This window comes from Neolamprologus brichardi, chromosome 5, assembly GCF_056152115.1.
Source record: "Neolamprologus brichardi isolate AB-2024 chromosome 5, ASM5615211v1, whole genome shotgun sequence".
NCBI classification, from domain to species: Eukaryota; Metazoa; Chordata; class Actinopteri; order Cichliformes; family Cichlidae; genus Neolamprologus; species Neolamprologus brichardi.
This window is the reverse complement of record NC_142108.1, coordinates 16,666,360-16,678,448: the sequence shown is the minus strand read 5'-3', so window position 1 is coordinate 16,678,448 and position 12,089 is coordinate 16,666,360. Positions and strand designations below refer to the sequence as shown.

General features: G+C 37.7%; 1 protein-coding gene across 1 annotated transcript; it reads left to right on the top strand.

The window, feature by feature from the left end:
• The first annotated feature begins 2,868 nt into the window (after window positions 1-2,868).
• Window positions 2,869-12,066, top strand: ninj1 (ninjurin 1). Its single transcript, XM_006783341.3, has 3 exons — window positions 2,869-3,196; window positions 8,491-8,728; window positions 10,855-12,066. The coding sequence occupies exons 1-3, from the start codon at window positions 3,140-3,142 to the stop codon at window positions 10,995-10,997; spliced, it is 438 nt and encodes a 145-aa protein (XP_006783404.1). The 5' UTR covers window positions 2,869-3,139; the 3' UTR covers window positions 10,998-12,066.
• The last annotated feature ends 23 nt before the right edge of the window (window positions 12,067-12,089 follow it).

Sequence of the window (12,089 nt, the reverse complement as noted above, 5' to 3'; positions counted from 1 at the left end):
ATATCGTGAAACAAAAATAAACAAATTATAAAAATTAAGTTGGAATTAAGTCAGAAAGGTAGCATATATTAATACATATTTAAGACATTTTCATATTATCTCTGTGACATAAGTATTATTTTCATTATACTAATAAACTACGAAGATCTGATAACAGTCTACATCACATATCTTTAAAGTATTTAAACACTTTTTATGGTGATATCTGAAAGATGTGCGAAATATGTTATTATCTTTATTTAAAAAATAATCTAATATATTTATAATTTTAATCAGGGCATTTGGTATCAGCAAAATTAGTGGAAAAAAATGTTGTCAGCACCTGGGGTACTGACTTTTTGTTTTATATTTTGTGAAGCACTTTGTGATCTTTTTATCTAGAAATGTGCTATATAAATAAAATTTTACTTACTTACTTAACAGAAGCTCAAAACAGAAGTCAGTATTGGATAAGCTGTTTGGCATTGGCAGTTTAGTTTATAAGGGCCCAGCCCACACACTCAACTCTGCTGCTCAATCCACAAATGCATCTTCCTTACAAGTGTGGCACCATTTAAGGGGAAATAAACAGGCTTTCCAACACTATGAGATTTATTTCCAAGAAGCATTGTTACAACAAAGAAATAATTGACCAAAGTAAAACAGGTGGAAGCTCAGAGGAGGACATAACCAGTTTTTGAGACACCTGATCTGGGGCAAAATGATGACCCCAATATCAATTATGGATACCAAGTATTGTGTAAGGCATGGCTCTGAAGACGTGGAGCTCTGAGGTTTGGTTTCTCAACTGCTATCTTTTCCCCCTCATTTGTTTCTGTGATGGACTAATCTTGAAGAATCTGTCCTGATTTATTGGTTTGGCAATAACTAGGAACCACTAAATATGGATCTAATGTTATCTGAGTCATGCTGTGAACACAGATATGCTGATGAACGTTTGCAGTTTTAAGGCCATATTCAGAGATGAAGCACCTCCGTTTGGCTTGTGACATTTTTTCTACTCTAAAATCTGGTTTCCTATTTTCTGTGTGATGTAATCAGAGGACCAACTGTCTTGGTGTATGTGGGCAGCATTGTCCTTTTTTCACCCAATTTCTGTATCATCTAAATTGAATTGATAAAGACCAAAGGCTCAGTTTACTTCAGATGATACATGAGGACGGGGTTTAAGCATTGTTCTGTGGAGGATCAGGTTGATCAGCTCACCCAAAATCAGTGATAACATGTAACTAAGTGGTTTGTTCAAATAGTACACCTTTAACATGCCTTTGTGTCCGTAGTCTGAGATCAGTAGGAGCTTTATTTATATGAGATGTTTAGAGTTATCTATGACATTAAAGTAACAATGATTTTTGTCATGTGATGTAATCAGAGGACCAACTGTCTTGGTGTATGTGGGCAGCATTGTCCTTTTTTCACCCAATTTCTGTATCATCTAAATTGAATTGATAAAGACAGGAAAGGTACGGTTTAATGCACTTTTAGAATAAATACTATAAATACTAATACTGCCAAACTTTAAACTGATGCCTGTGCTTCTCATCTGACAGCTCTAGGTCTGACTCCTTGTCCACGATTGTGAGGAAAATCCTTTCTGCCTCAGTCTGCCCTCTGCTTCCTGAAATTTGAACACAAAATGCGAGGTCCCTACAAAGGACACTGAATAAAAGTAAAGAGGTAAAAAAAATTAAAAAAATTTAAAAAAAGGTAAAATTGACATACATCTCTTAAATCCTAAAGCTCGGAGTCTCAAACTGAAGAAAACAATTTGATTTTAAGCAACAGAATCAAAATATTTGCCATATTATCACTTACCCTCCCTTTTGGCCATAAAATGTGGAAACTGCAATTCCCGTCATTTAGAGCCCAACTCCCAAAAATCTAGCACACAATATAGTATCAGGGCTTCTTTCTTTCTTTTTAAGACTATACTGTGAAAGTATTTTTACGTTCTCCACACCAACAGGAAAGTTGAGTTTAACCTTTTCTTTTTTTATATAGAGTCGACTTTGTGAGACAAAGATTACCAGGGTAACGCAGGGAACAATGGGAATCAGTTGGTGGGTGGTAACAGGCGCTCTAAAGGCCCATAAAAACAATTATTAAACAGTCCTGTCATCCTCACTGTGCCTTATGTAGCACTCACACATCACCTAAAGTATGTTCGACATTTCAGCTGAAAGATCTGATTTGCTTTTTTGTACTTAATTTGATACTTGACTTGCGGTAGAAAGCAATCTTGTAAAACGTAATCATCATCCACTGGTGACAAATATATGATGCTATGACATCATGTAGTGGGTGGTTTAGGAACTGTTTATTCCTGGAGTTTTACATATATATATTTTTTTCTTTTTACTTTGGGCCACTACAGGTAAAGTTATATCTAAGACAGTGTAGCACTTTCAAAAACCAAAAAATAAAAATAGTTTACATGTCAAACGCTAATTTTATAAATTTTAATAAATTATTTGTCTCTTTTCCTTACATAATCATATGAATTCAACTTGTTATGCTCCACATATACGACTGGTCTCTCACAGGTTCTGTGCCCCACAGACTAAGAGCCCAAGTATACAATCGCTCTCCAACACCTCAAACTATTGTACCAGATCTACCAGTTTACGTTATTTATCCTTACATTTTATTGGCAGTTTGCACATCATTTACACTTTTTTTATTACTTTTGTTTTGGTTCAAAAGAGCTGCTCTCAGTGGACAAATACAATGTGAGTGCAAAAAAGAGTTCATTTATTCCAATTCTGGTTTTTGTTTTAAGGGCAATACAATGTTACCACACTAGATGGCAGTAAAGTCATTCTTCAACCGTCTGTCAGCGAATAAGTGTGACAATTATCCAAATAAAATTCCATTTATGTGTATTTGTTACTTTAAGTGTGTCGTACTAACCCCATATATATAGTATAGTGATACCCAGCCCTCCTCGCAGTTCTGCTATCAGTCCCCCGCTTTTCTGAGGACAGCCGCCCTCATGTTTTAGGGGCGGTAGTCTGAAGCTATTCGTCCTTCTTCCTCACATATTCATTGTACAAGCCTGTAAGGACCGACTACAGACGCGGCTTTCCAGAGACCCACGGCGGAGCTACATGAACATCCTCTTCGACAAACATTGACAATAATGGCTACTGAAAACTTCGAACTGACCGGCGATGTGGACAAAAACGGCGAGGCAGAGGTAAGGACTGCCAACAAATTCTTGTTTAGCAATATAGCCCTCACTAACGTCCTGCTCAGGCTCAGCCAAACGCACATTCCCACAGAAATAATTCCCAGTTTGTGGCAGTGTGGGATATTCCCGGCTTACACGGGTTTTTTTCCCATCCATTTCTCTCATCTGTTCACTCCTCCTCATAATGTTGCTTGATGTAGACCAGAGCGACTGAACTTGTGTCATTCAAAGTATTAGAAATGTAGTGAGCTAATTGTAGCCAGTTAGCTGGGGTTTGCTTTAATTTGCCTGTAATTCCAAGGCTAATTTGAACATCTTCTGACATTTTCCACTTGGTTTTGTGGTGTGAGAGAGAGTTCATCTGCTGTTGTCCAAAGGCTCAGTTTACTTCAGATGATACCTCGGGGTTTAAGCATTGTTCTGTGGAGGATCAGGTTGATCAGCTCACCCAAAATCAGTGATAACATGTAACTAAGTGGTTTGTTCAAATAGTACACCTTTAACATGCCTTTGTGTCCGTAGTCTGAGATCAGTAGGAGCTTTATTTATATGAGATGTTTAGAGTTATCTATGACATTAAAGTAACAATGACATTTTGTGTTTTATCAAAACGTCCAAGGTGTCACTTGCATGGGAATACACTGCATGCTGACCTTAGCAGATGAGTGCAGTGGAAAGCTACAATAAAGTGTTATTGCTTATTCTGCCACAGTAGTCCACAGGAAAGACTCTGAAGTATGCAATAGGTAATCCAAACCCAAGGCAGAGAAACCCAGTCATTAATGATTGACAGGCTCATTTGAGTTGTACCAAAATTATTAGGTTACTTGATTAAGTGAATCCTATAATCAGTTTGTTACCACCACTATTAAATAGCTATTAGTTATGAATTTGATTAGTCATAATTTGAGCCGCATTAGTTGCATTCCCGATATGTCAGTAATAATTAAAAGTAATAATGATCAAGTCAGAGTGAGAGACATACACCGAGTTCTCACCTCAGAGTTCCTGTGCTCCTTAGACTGCGTAGTACATACAGCTTGATTTAATATTAACCACAGACATTATATAAAACAGGAATGGCAGCCAAAGGTCACTCATTCCCATAGTAGTTTGGGTTATGGTGGCCTTTGGTTAGCTACACAATGAAAACCACATCACACAAGAGCAACAGTCAAAGACTAAACGCAGTATTACAAGCTGATCATCCAGATTGCCCCATTAATGTTAGTGTTATGATTTCTAATCTTTACTAGTAATCGGCTTTCTTTTGATATGTAAAATAAAATAATACTGCTGATAGATGATGTGATCACATAAATAATGCAGCCCTGAGTCCAAAAAATTGAAACAGAGGAATTTTTTTGCTCATTCTGTTTACCACTGTGTTGTAATAGCTCTTGTTGTAACACAGTTGTTGGTAGATGTTGATAGAAAACCAAAAGCCAATTCAGAAGTACCTCAAAAAATTCTATCTGAAGATGGTTAAAGCTGTGGTTGCAAAAACACTTCCTGTCCTATAGAAACAGCTCTCTCTCTTGACCTCTGTAAACACTTCCCTGCTGAGTTTGTGAGGTCAGTCCCTCGCGTTGGGTCCGAATGAGTTAAAAAGGTTGTTCATTGGCTAATGAGTTGTTAATCAGAAGTCATTTTTATATCACTAAATATCGGTATTGATCTTAAAAATGGTAAATTGGTTTGGCCTTACTCTCTGACAATGTTTGAATCGAAGAAATCAGTTGTTGCACTAGAAAGCAAAGTATGTTCCCATTGCCCTTTTTACCGAACAGTTTGTTGTTAGACTCTTTTTGTTTTTTTCAGTAATGTGGGGTCAGGACATAATTCCTTTACTATAAACCCACGGTCGAGGAATGTGTTTGAAATTAGCAAGAATGCTGCTAGTGCAGTTTCATCTGAAGATCAGGGCCATTCAACTGTTTGTCAGATAGTACTGCAAGTGTCAGACTAAGACTAAAATATGCAGATGCTTTGATGATATTAATAACAATAATGGATTGCATTTATATAGCGCTTTTCGAGACCCTCAGAGCGCTTTACAATTCCACTATTCATTCACACACTGGTGGAGGTAAGCTACAGTTGTAGCCACAGCTGCCTTGGGGCAGACTGACAGAAGTGAGGCTGCCAAATCACACCATCTGGCCAACACCAGTAGGTGAAGTGTCTTGCCCAAGGACACAACGACCAAGACAGACAGAGCAAGGGATCAAACCGGTAACCTTCCGGTTACAAGATGAGCTTCCCAACCCCCTCAACCACGGTCGCCCGTAACCGTGGTTTCATCCATTAATGATATTCAATGGATGGAATCCCCAAAAATTCTTTGCAGTTTTATATTTAAGATAGGTGTTCTAACCGTTTTGGAAATAGGACTGTAATTAGTTGCCAGCCAACTTGTATCCCTTGTAGGAAGATGATTATCACATGTGGTGAACTATCTAGAAAACTTCAGCTAAAAATAGCAAAGACTAAACAAAGAAAAAGTAACTCAGAGAGAGAGAGAGAGAGAGAGCACCAGTTAGGAGTTTAAGTATATAGTGAGTGAAAGCTGGTGACTCTCAATTCTACCTCATAAGTAGGGATGGGTATCGAAAACCGGTTCTTGTTGAGAACCGGTTCCCACTGTTTCAATTCCTTGGAATTGTTTGCCATTTTTGCAAACGATTCCCTTTGCACGATTCCCTTTGTGTAAGCCCAGCATTGTCGAATGACGAATGACGTCACCACGTTGCGGAGCGTCATTTACCTGGCAGGAAACAAGGCGCCTAAGCGGCTCAAACCAGTGTTGCCAACTTAGCGACTTTGTCGCTATATTTAGCGAGTTTTCAGACCCCCTAGCGACTTTTTTTCTAAAAAAAAAAAAGTCGCTAAAAAAGACGTGAAAGACATTACAAAAAACAATAATTGCTAAAAGAAATTTAATTTGTAGTTCTAAATAAATTCTAAATGCATTTAGGACGTTTTTTGCTCACTTTATGTCTCGTCCACGATGTTATTTCTCTCTCCAGCAGCATAGGTTACAAATACATTAGCATGACCAATTATGCAAATTAGGTGATGACGTCATTTAGCGACTTCTAGCGACTTTTAGGACAACCAATAGCGATTTTCCTTACTGAGGAGTTGGCAACACTGGCTCAAACGCTCAAAAGTTTGGTTGTACTTTACGAGAACGGATGACAACACGGCAACTTGCAATACTTGCAAAGTAGACATTTAATTTAAGGGAGGAAACACTACGAATATGCAAAAGCATTTGCTCACAAAACACGCGATGACCTTAAATGAATGTCGTGTTTTTAATTCCGCTCCGGACTCGTGAATCTCAACCCAGCAGCATCTGTAACGTTTGCACGTCCTCTCCCGCGGCAGGTAAATAATCAACTAACAGTGCATATTATGTTAGCGCGATCTGCCTTATTACAAAACCTGCCATTACTGTGCATTTAGGTGACCATGATGAGAGAGACAGACAGAGTCTGGCTCAGATGCTGGCAGTTCTCGCTGCAGTCTACCGGTAGCGTCTCCTTTCAGGCCAGGATAGACGAATGTCACCGAGAAGTGACTAAGTTTGTGGTAAAAGGCTTGCACCCGTTTGCCACAGCAGATGCCACCGATTTTCAGTAAGTGAATGTGTTTAATTGTAGGCAGGGACATTACTGGATATTCTTGTGTAATTGCAATAGAATAATTTATGTTATACTTTGTTATTGCTACAGAAGAATATTTATTTTATTATTTCACATTTACAATTTTTTTCCCCGGGGACCTTGTGACACCCCATGGAAGAGCCGTAGGCTGTGGATCTCTTAAGATCTCACTGTTGGGTTTGTAAGGCCATGTTACTCCTAAATTTCTATCTTGTTCAAAGAGAAGATATAAAAAAAGTTCTAGGTTAATCGACCTTAGTGTTCTCCTTTTTAAAAAAAAGAATCGATAAGAGAATCGATAAAGAATCGAATCGTTAAACAGAATCGAAAATGGAATCGGAATTGTGAAAATCTTATCAATACCCATCCCTACTCATAAGTATCTTTTTCTCCCTCTGTGGCCTGGCAGGCTTTCATGGCTGCAGTCAGAGTCAGACCTCAGCGTATAATGTTGCCAACCGGTGCACAAGGTTGGTGTTGTTGGGCCGTTAAACCTCCACCCAGCTGAAACTTTGAGCAATTTGTATGAGAATCTCATTAGGAGAAACTGGGGTTTCACCAGTGACCATAGTTTCCTGTGACGAAAAGTTACTATTATTTTTTGTTAGTTCCAAGTTAACTTGGAAGAGAAACTGAAGATAACTACTACTTTTTTCTTTCTCTTTTAGTGCTTTCTGTTTAGTATTGAATAAATAATCTTGAGTATCTCGCAGTAATCAAACATGTAACCCTGATAGTGGGGTAAGTGTGGTGATTTCACCCTGTATGATGCCAAATGTATGCTCTAACAAATACTTATTCATGAGATATTAATAAGCGTCTTCACTCACTTTCCCCCTGTGTTTGGATAGAGGTCATTTTGGTGTTTTTGTGACCTGGTCACTTGGGGGGAAAAAAAGAAATAAGAGGATGTGTGTTATTTATGACCTTTGGCCCAAATCCAACTCCTTCTCCTTGATGAGAGTTCCTGTTCAGTTTAAAAAAAATACTTTCACTTCCATTAATATCGTCCACATCACTTCTCAGGTTCAGCATGTGACATGTTGCCTTTTTGAAACAACACCAAGACATGGACAATGCACCATATTGCTAAAGACATTCAGTGAGATTTGAGAAGTCATGTGTTGACTAAAGCAGGCGATAAACAAACTCTGGGCTGTTTGTCTTATGTGAAGCTTTGTCAAAAAATATCCTGTTTCTGCTGCATTATTTTTGTCATTTATAGTTCGGACCCGACGACAGCAGAATACAAAACAAAGTCATTCTTAATCATGACATGTTGTTCTAGGGAAACCAAAACTGTAAAGTCAGCCAGTTACATTTTGAAATAAATTCCATTATGATGGCAGCAGCAGAGGACTTCTCCCTCTTCTGTATATTAAAGTAACCTTGTAAATATCCCAGTTTATGCAACAGGACAAGATCGCTGTGCTTTTTAGTTAAATTGTGCAAAACAAGTACTACATTCAAGTGTGTTTATTGTGATTTAATTTAATAATCACTAAACGGGTAACTTACCTGAATGTATTAATGTTTTGAGCTTTATCGAGAGTAGAGCTGTTAAATGTGATTGTGTGTAATATTCACTGTCTTTGTTATACTTATGTTGGGGTTTGTGTTTGTGTTCAGACCCCGCGGCAGGGCCATGAGAGGCGGCTACAGACATCCCTGAATATGAACCACTATGCCAATAAGAAGAGTGCAGCAGAAAGCATGCTGGATGTAGCTCTGCTCATGGCTAATGCCTCCCAGCTGAAGGCAGTGATGGAGCAAGGACCAAGCTTCACCTTTTATGTGCCCCTCATTGTTCTCATTAGCATCTCTCTCACTTTGCAAATCCTAGTCGGAGTTCTGCTCATTTTCATAGGTAAGTCTGGAGGTTGTTGCCAGATTTCCATTTGCTTAACTTTGTTACAGTTTTCTTGGTATTTCTGGCTTGAAACCTTTAAAAAAAAAATCAAAATATGAGCCTATAGAATTTTTTTTAATTCAGTGTAAACCATAATTTTATTATCTTTACTACTTTAATTTATAAAGTGATAAATAGGTATTATTCATAAATGTGTTCGTAAATGCAATTTAAAAGTTGTTTTTTCTAGTCTCTGTCTGATCTGACACACATATACATTCATTGTCAGCTATGTGAAGTCTAAGTTTAAAGCATGTACGTGAAGGTCATGAATAATTCAGAATTTGTGAACAAATGTCCTTTTAGATTGTTAAGCCTTTCAACCAAAATTCTCAGCATAATTCTCAACTTTAAAAGTAAGTAAAAGAATTTTAAAATGAATACGATATTTGACAGGAAGCCAGCGTAAATTTGCTAAAACTGGAGTGATGTGTTCATACATTTTAACACCTGTTAAAAGACGGGCAGCAGCATTTTGGGCTAACTGCAAGCGATGAAGAGATGAGTGTTGAAGACCCAAATGGAGAGAATTGCAATAGTCTGTTGCGGACACTTGCTTCTCTAATTTAAAAGAGCTACCTAAAAACACTCCGAGATTCCTTACAGTGTGAGAAAGATGAGAAGCAAGAGGACCAAGGGTAGTTAGCTTAGTCAGTTAGCTTATCAAAAGGGACATGACTTCCAAAAACCATAACTTCAGTCTTATTTTCATTTAGTGTGAGAAAATTCTGAGTTAACCAGTCTTTAACATCATGTAGACAGTTTAGCAAAGCCTGCAGGGGGACAGAGACATCCAGATTCAAGGGAAAGTAAATTTGGATGTCATCAGCATAACAATGAAAGGGGATGTTGTATTTCCTAAAAATAGACCCCAAAGGCGGCATGTATAGGGAGAACAGAGTTGGACCCAAAACAGACCCCTGTGGCACACCACAACACAACGCAGAGGAAGAGGAGTATTGCCCAATAGCAACAGAAAAAGACCTCTCTGATAAATATCATTTAAACTATGATAAAACTGTGCCTTTAAGACAAACAACGTGTTCAAGTCTTGATAAAATAATTTTATCATCAACTGTGTCAAAGGCGGCAGTCAAATCTAAAAGGACAAAAACAATAGAACAACCTGAGTTGTCTGTTAAAAGAAGATCATTAAAAACTCTTAAAAGCGCAGTCTGAGTACTCAGTACAGTAATGTAAAAACAAAGAATTACCCGATTTTTTTTTTTTTTTTTTTTTACCTGATTTTTGTTTCTAAGAAAAATGAGAGCCACATATGAGGATATTCGTTTAAAGAAGAATTTCGATAGAACAGTAGCAGTATAATGTCCTCGTAAGTGAATATCAGGCCCTTGTAGAGAAAAATTGAGTATTTTGGTCTAAATAACCCAAAATGTGATGTCCACATATGTGGATGCCAGGTCCTAGCAGGTTAAGGCAGAAAAATTCCCAGGCTCAAACTGCTGAAAAACAACTGAGCATTTAGAAAGTGGATCTAGGTCTAACACTGCCTGTGAATGCAGGGACCTTAAAGCAGAGATTTTTTCAGTGAAATGTTTCAAAAAGTTTTCACAGTGCAAAGGAAGCTACACTAGGAACAGTGGCACAGGGGTTAACCACAGAATTAAAAACATTAAAAAGAAATCTGGGCTTGTGACTATTGGTAGAAATTACACCGGATAGGAAAGCAGATTTTGCAGCTTTAACAGTTTTCTGATATTTTGTTAAGCGGTCATGCAGGATGCTTTTTCCATTTTCTCTGCACGTCGTGTCTGAGAGCACGGGTGGTTTCATTCAGCCAAGGTTGACGTGAAGATTTGGTGCATTTAGATAGCATGTATCACTTGATTATAAACAGACCCATAAACATTCCCTTGTTATGTAGTGTCTTAATGAAGGAAAGAACTAATTATACACCTGAGGGCAGCAGCTGTCAGCTAATTCATGTCTTATCTTTCAGTATTAATGTGACAGAAAACTGTGTATTGCCCCCATGTGGGGAAATGAGATAGTTCCTAGTGACTGTGCACAAACATGTTTCCATTCCTCCATACTCACGATTATGTTTTTCTTCTTCTGTTTAGTTAAGTGGAATCTAAATGATGAAAGAAATCACTACAGATTGGACATCTTGGAGAATGTGACCACAGCTTTCGTCTTTATTATAGTGGTTATCAACGTCTTCATTACGGCCTTCGGTGTCCAGCAGCCCAGCTCGAGTGGTTGATTGTGTTTTAAATAGTTTTCAATCCCTACTGATCAATTTAGTAAAGGCAGGACATCCAGACAGGGAGAGACAAGATATTTATTCACCAAACTGGCTGGCATGCAGGTGTATTTGCTTTTCTGTAATTCAACCTATCAGGTCTCAGGAGAACCAGTGAACTCAGAGAATCAAGTTACAGTATATTGTCTCCTGTGTGTGTTTCTGAGTATAAGGAGTTTCTCAGACCATGGCCAGTCATGCACATGTGTTGATCAGTTCTTGTTTCATGTGGCTATTAACTAGTCTGTTACCTCAGATCTTATAATGCTCAGGTTACTGATGCAAATAAGTAATTGTGTGTATGCGGAAAACAAACATCAAGAGCAATAGTCACAATCACTGTAAAGGTTTCCCAAACAACAGCTAAAGAAGACCACCTGCTTTTATTTTGAAGTTCTTAAACAGGTTAGTATGCCTTTATGTTTTTGGAAAAAAAACAAACAAACAAAAATCACAGTTACTACCACAGAATCCAAAGAAAATTAACAATGGTGAGTGCATCATGATTCATTCTGAATTGCTGCTGTAAGAGGTATTATATGTGTAACAGCTTTACCATTCTAATAATGTTTACAGTAAGCCTTAACTGCTTTATTTTTTAAAGAGCTATGCAAAATCTGTCTAAAGAAAATTTCAACCTCCTAGCATACACCAGCTCATTGTTGACCCACCTATGGTTAAGAGTTTTTTGTTTGGTTAATGTTCACCACGTTTCTTATAGAATTTTCACCTGAATGGGAAACCCCAAATGAACCAAAAAGAAATGTATTACACCTCATCAACGGTGGTTGAAATAAAACCAAACCCTAACTCATGATGGATTACCGGTGACCTGGTGGATGTTTACAGGTTAAACTTTTTTCCTTGCCTTACGAATTAGTTTGTTTTTCTGTTTGTTTATTGTGAATTATATGGTTACTTTGAGACTTTTTTAAATGCATTTTTGAGGGTCGTTGTCTTTATCCTTTAATAATCCCGTGTTACACACTGCCTATTTTTAAACAATTTGTTATACAAAATAAAACTACACAACCATCAAGTTGAGTGTTTTTT

What these genes read in the sequence shown, in the direction of transcription:
- ninj1 (XM_006783341.3), top strand. Translation starts at nt 3,140, where the DNA reads ATGGCTACTGAAAACTTCGAACTGACCGGCGATGTGGACAAAAACGGC. An exon ending in ACAAAAACGGCGAGGCAGAG is followed by an intron (nt 3,197 to 8,490) that starts GTAAGGACTGCC and finishes GTTTGTGTTCAG; the next exon opens with ACCCCGCGGCAGGGCCATGA. An exon ending in AGTTCTGCTCATTTTCATAG is followed by an intron (nt 8,729 to 10,854) that starts GTAAGTCTGGAG and finishes TCTTCTGTTTAG; the next exon opens with TTAAGTGGAATCTAAATGAT.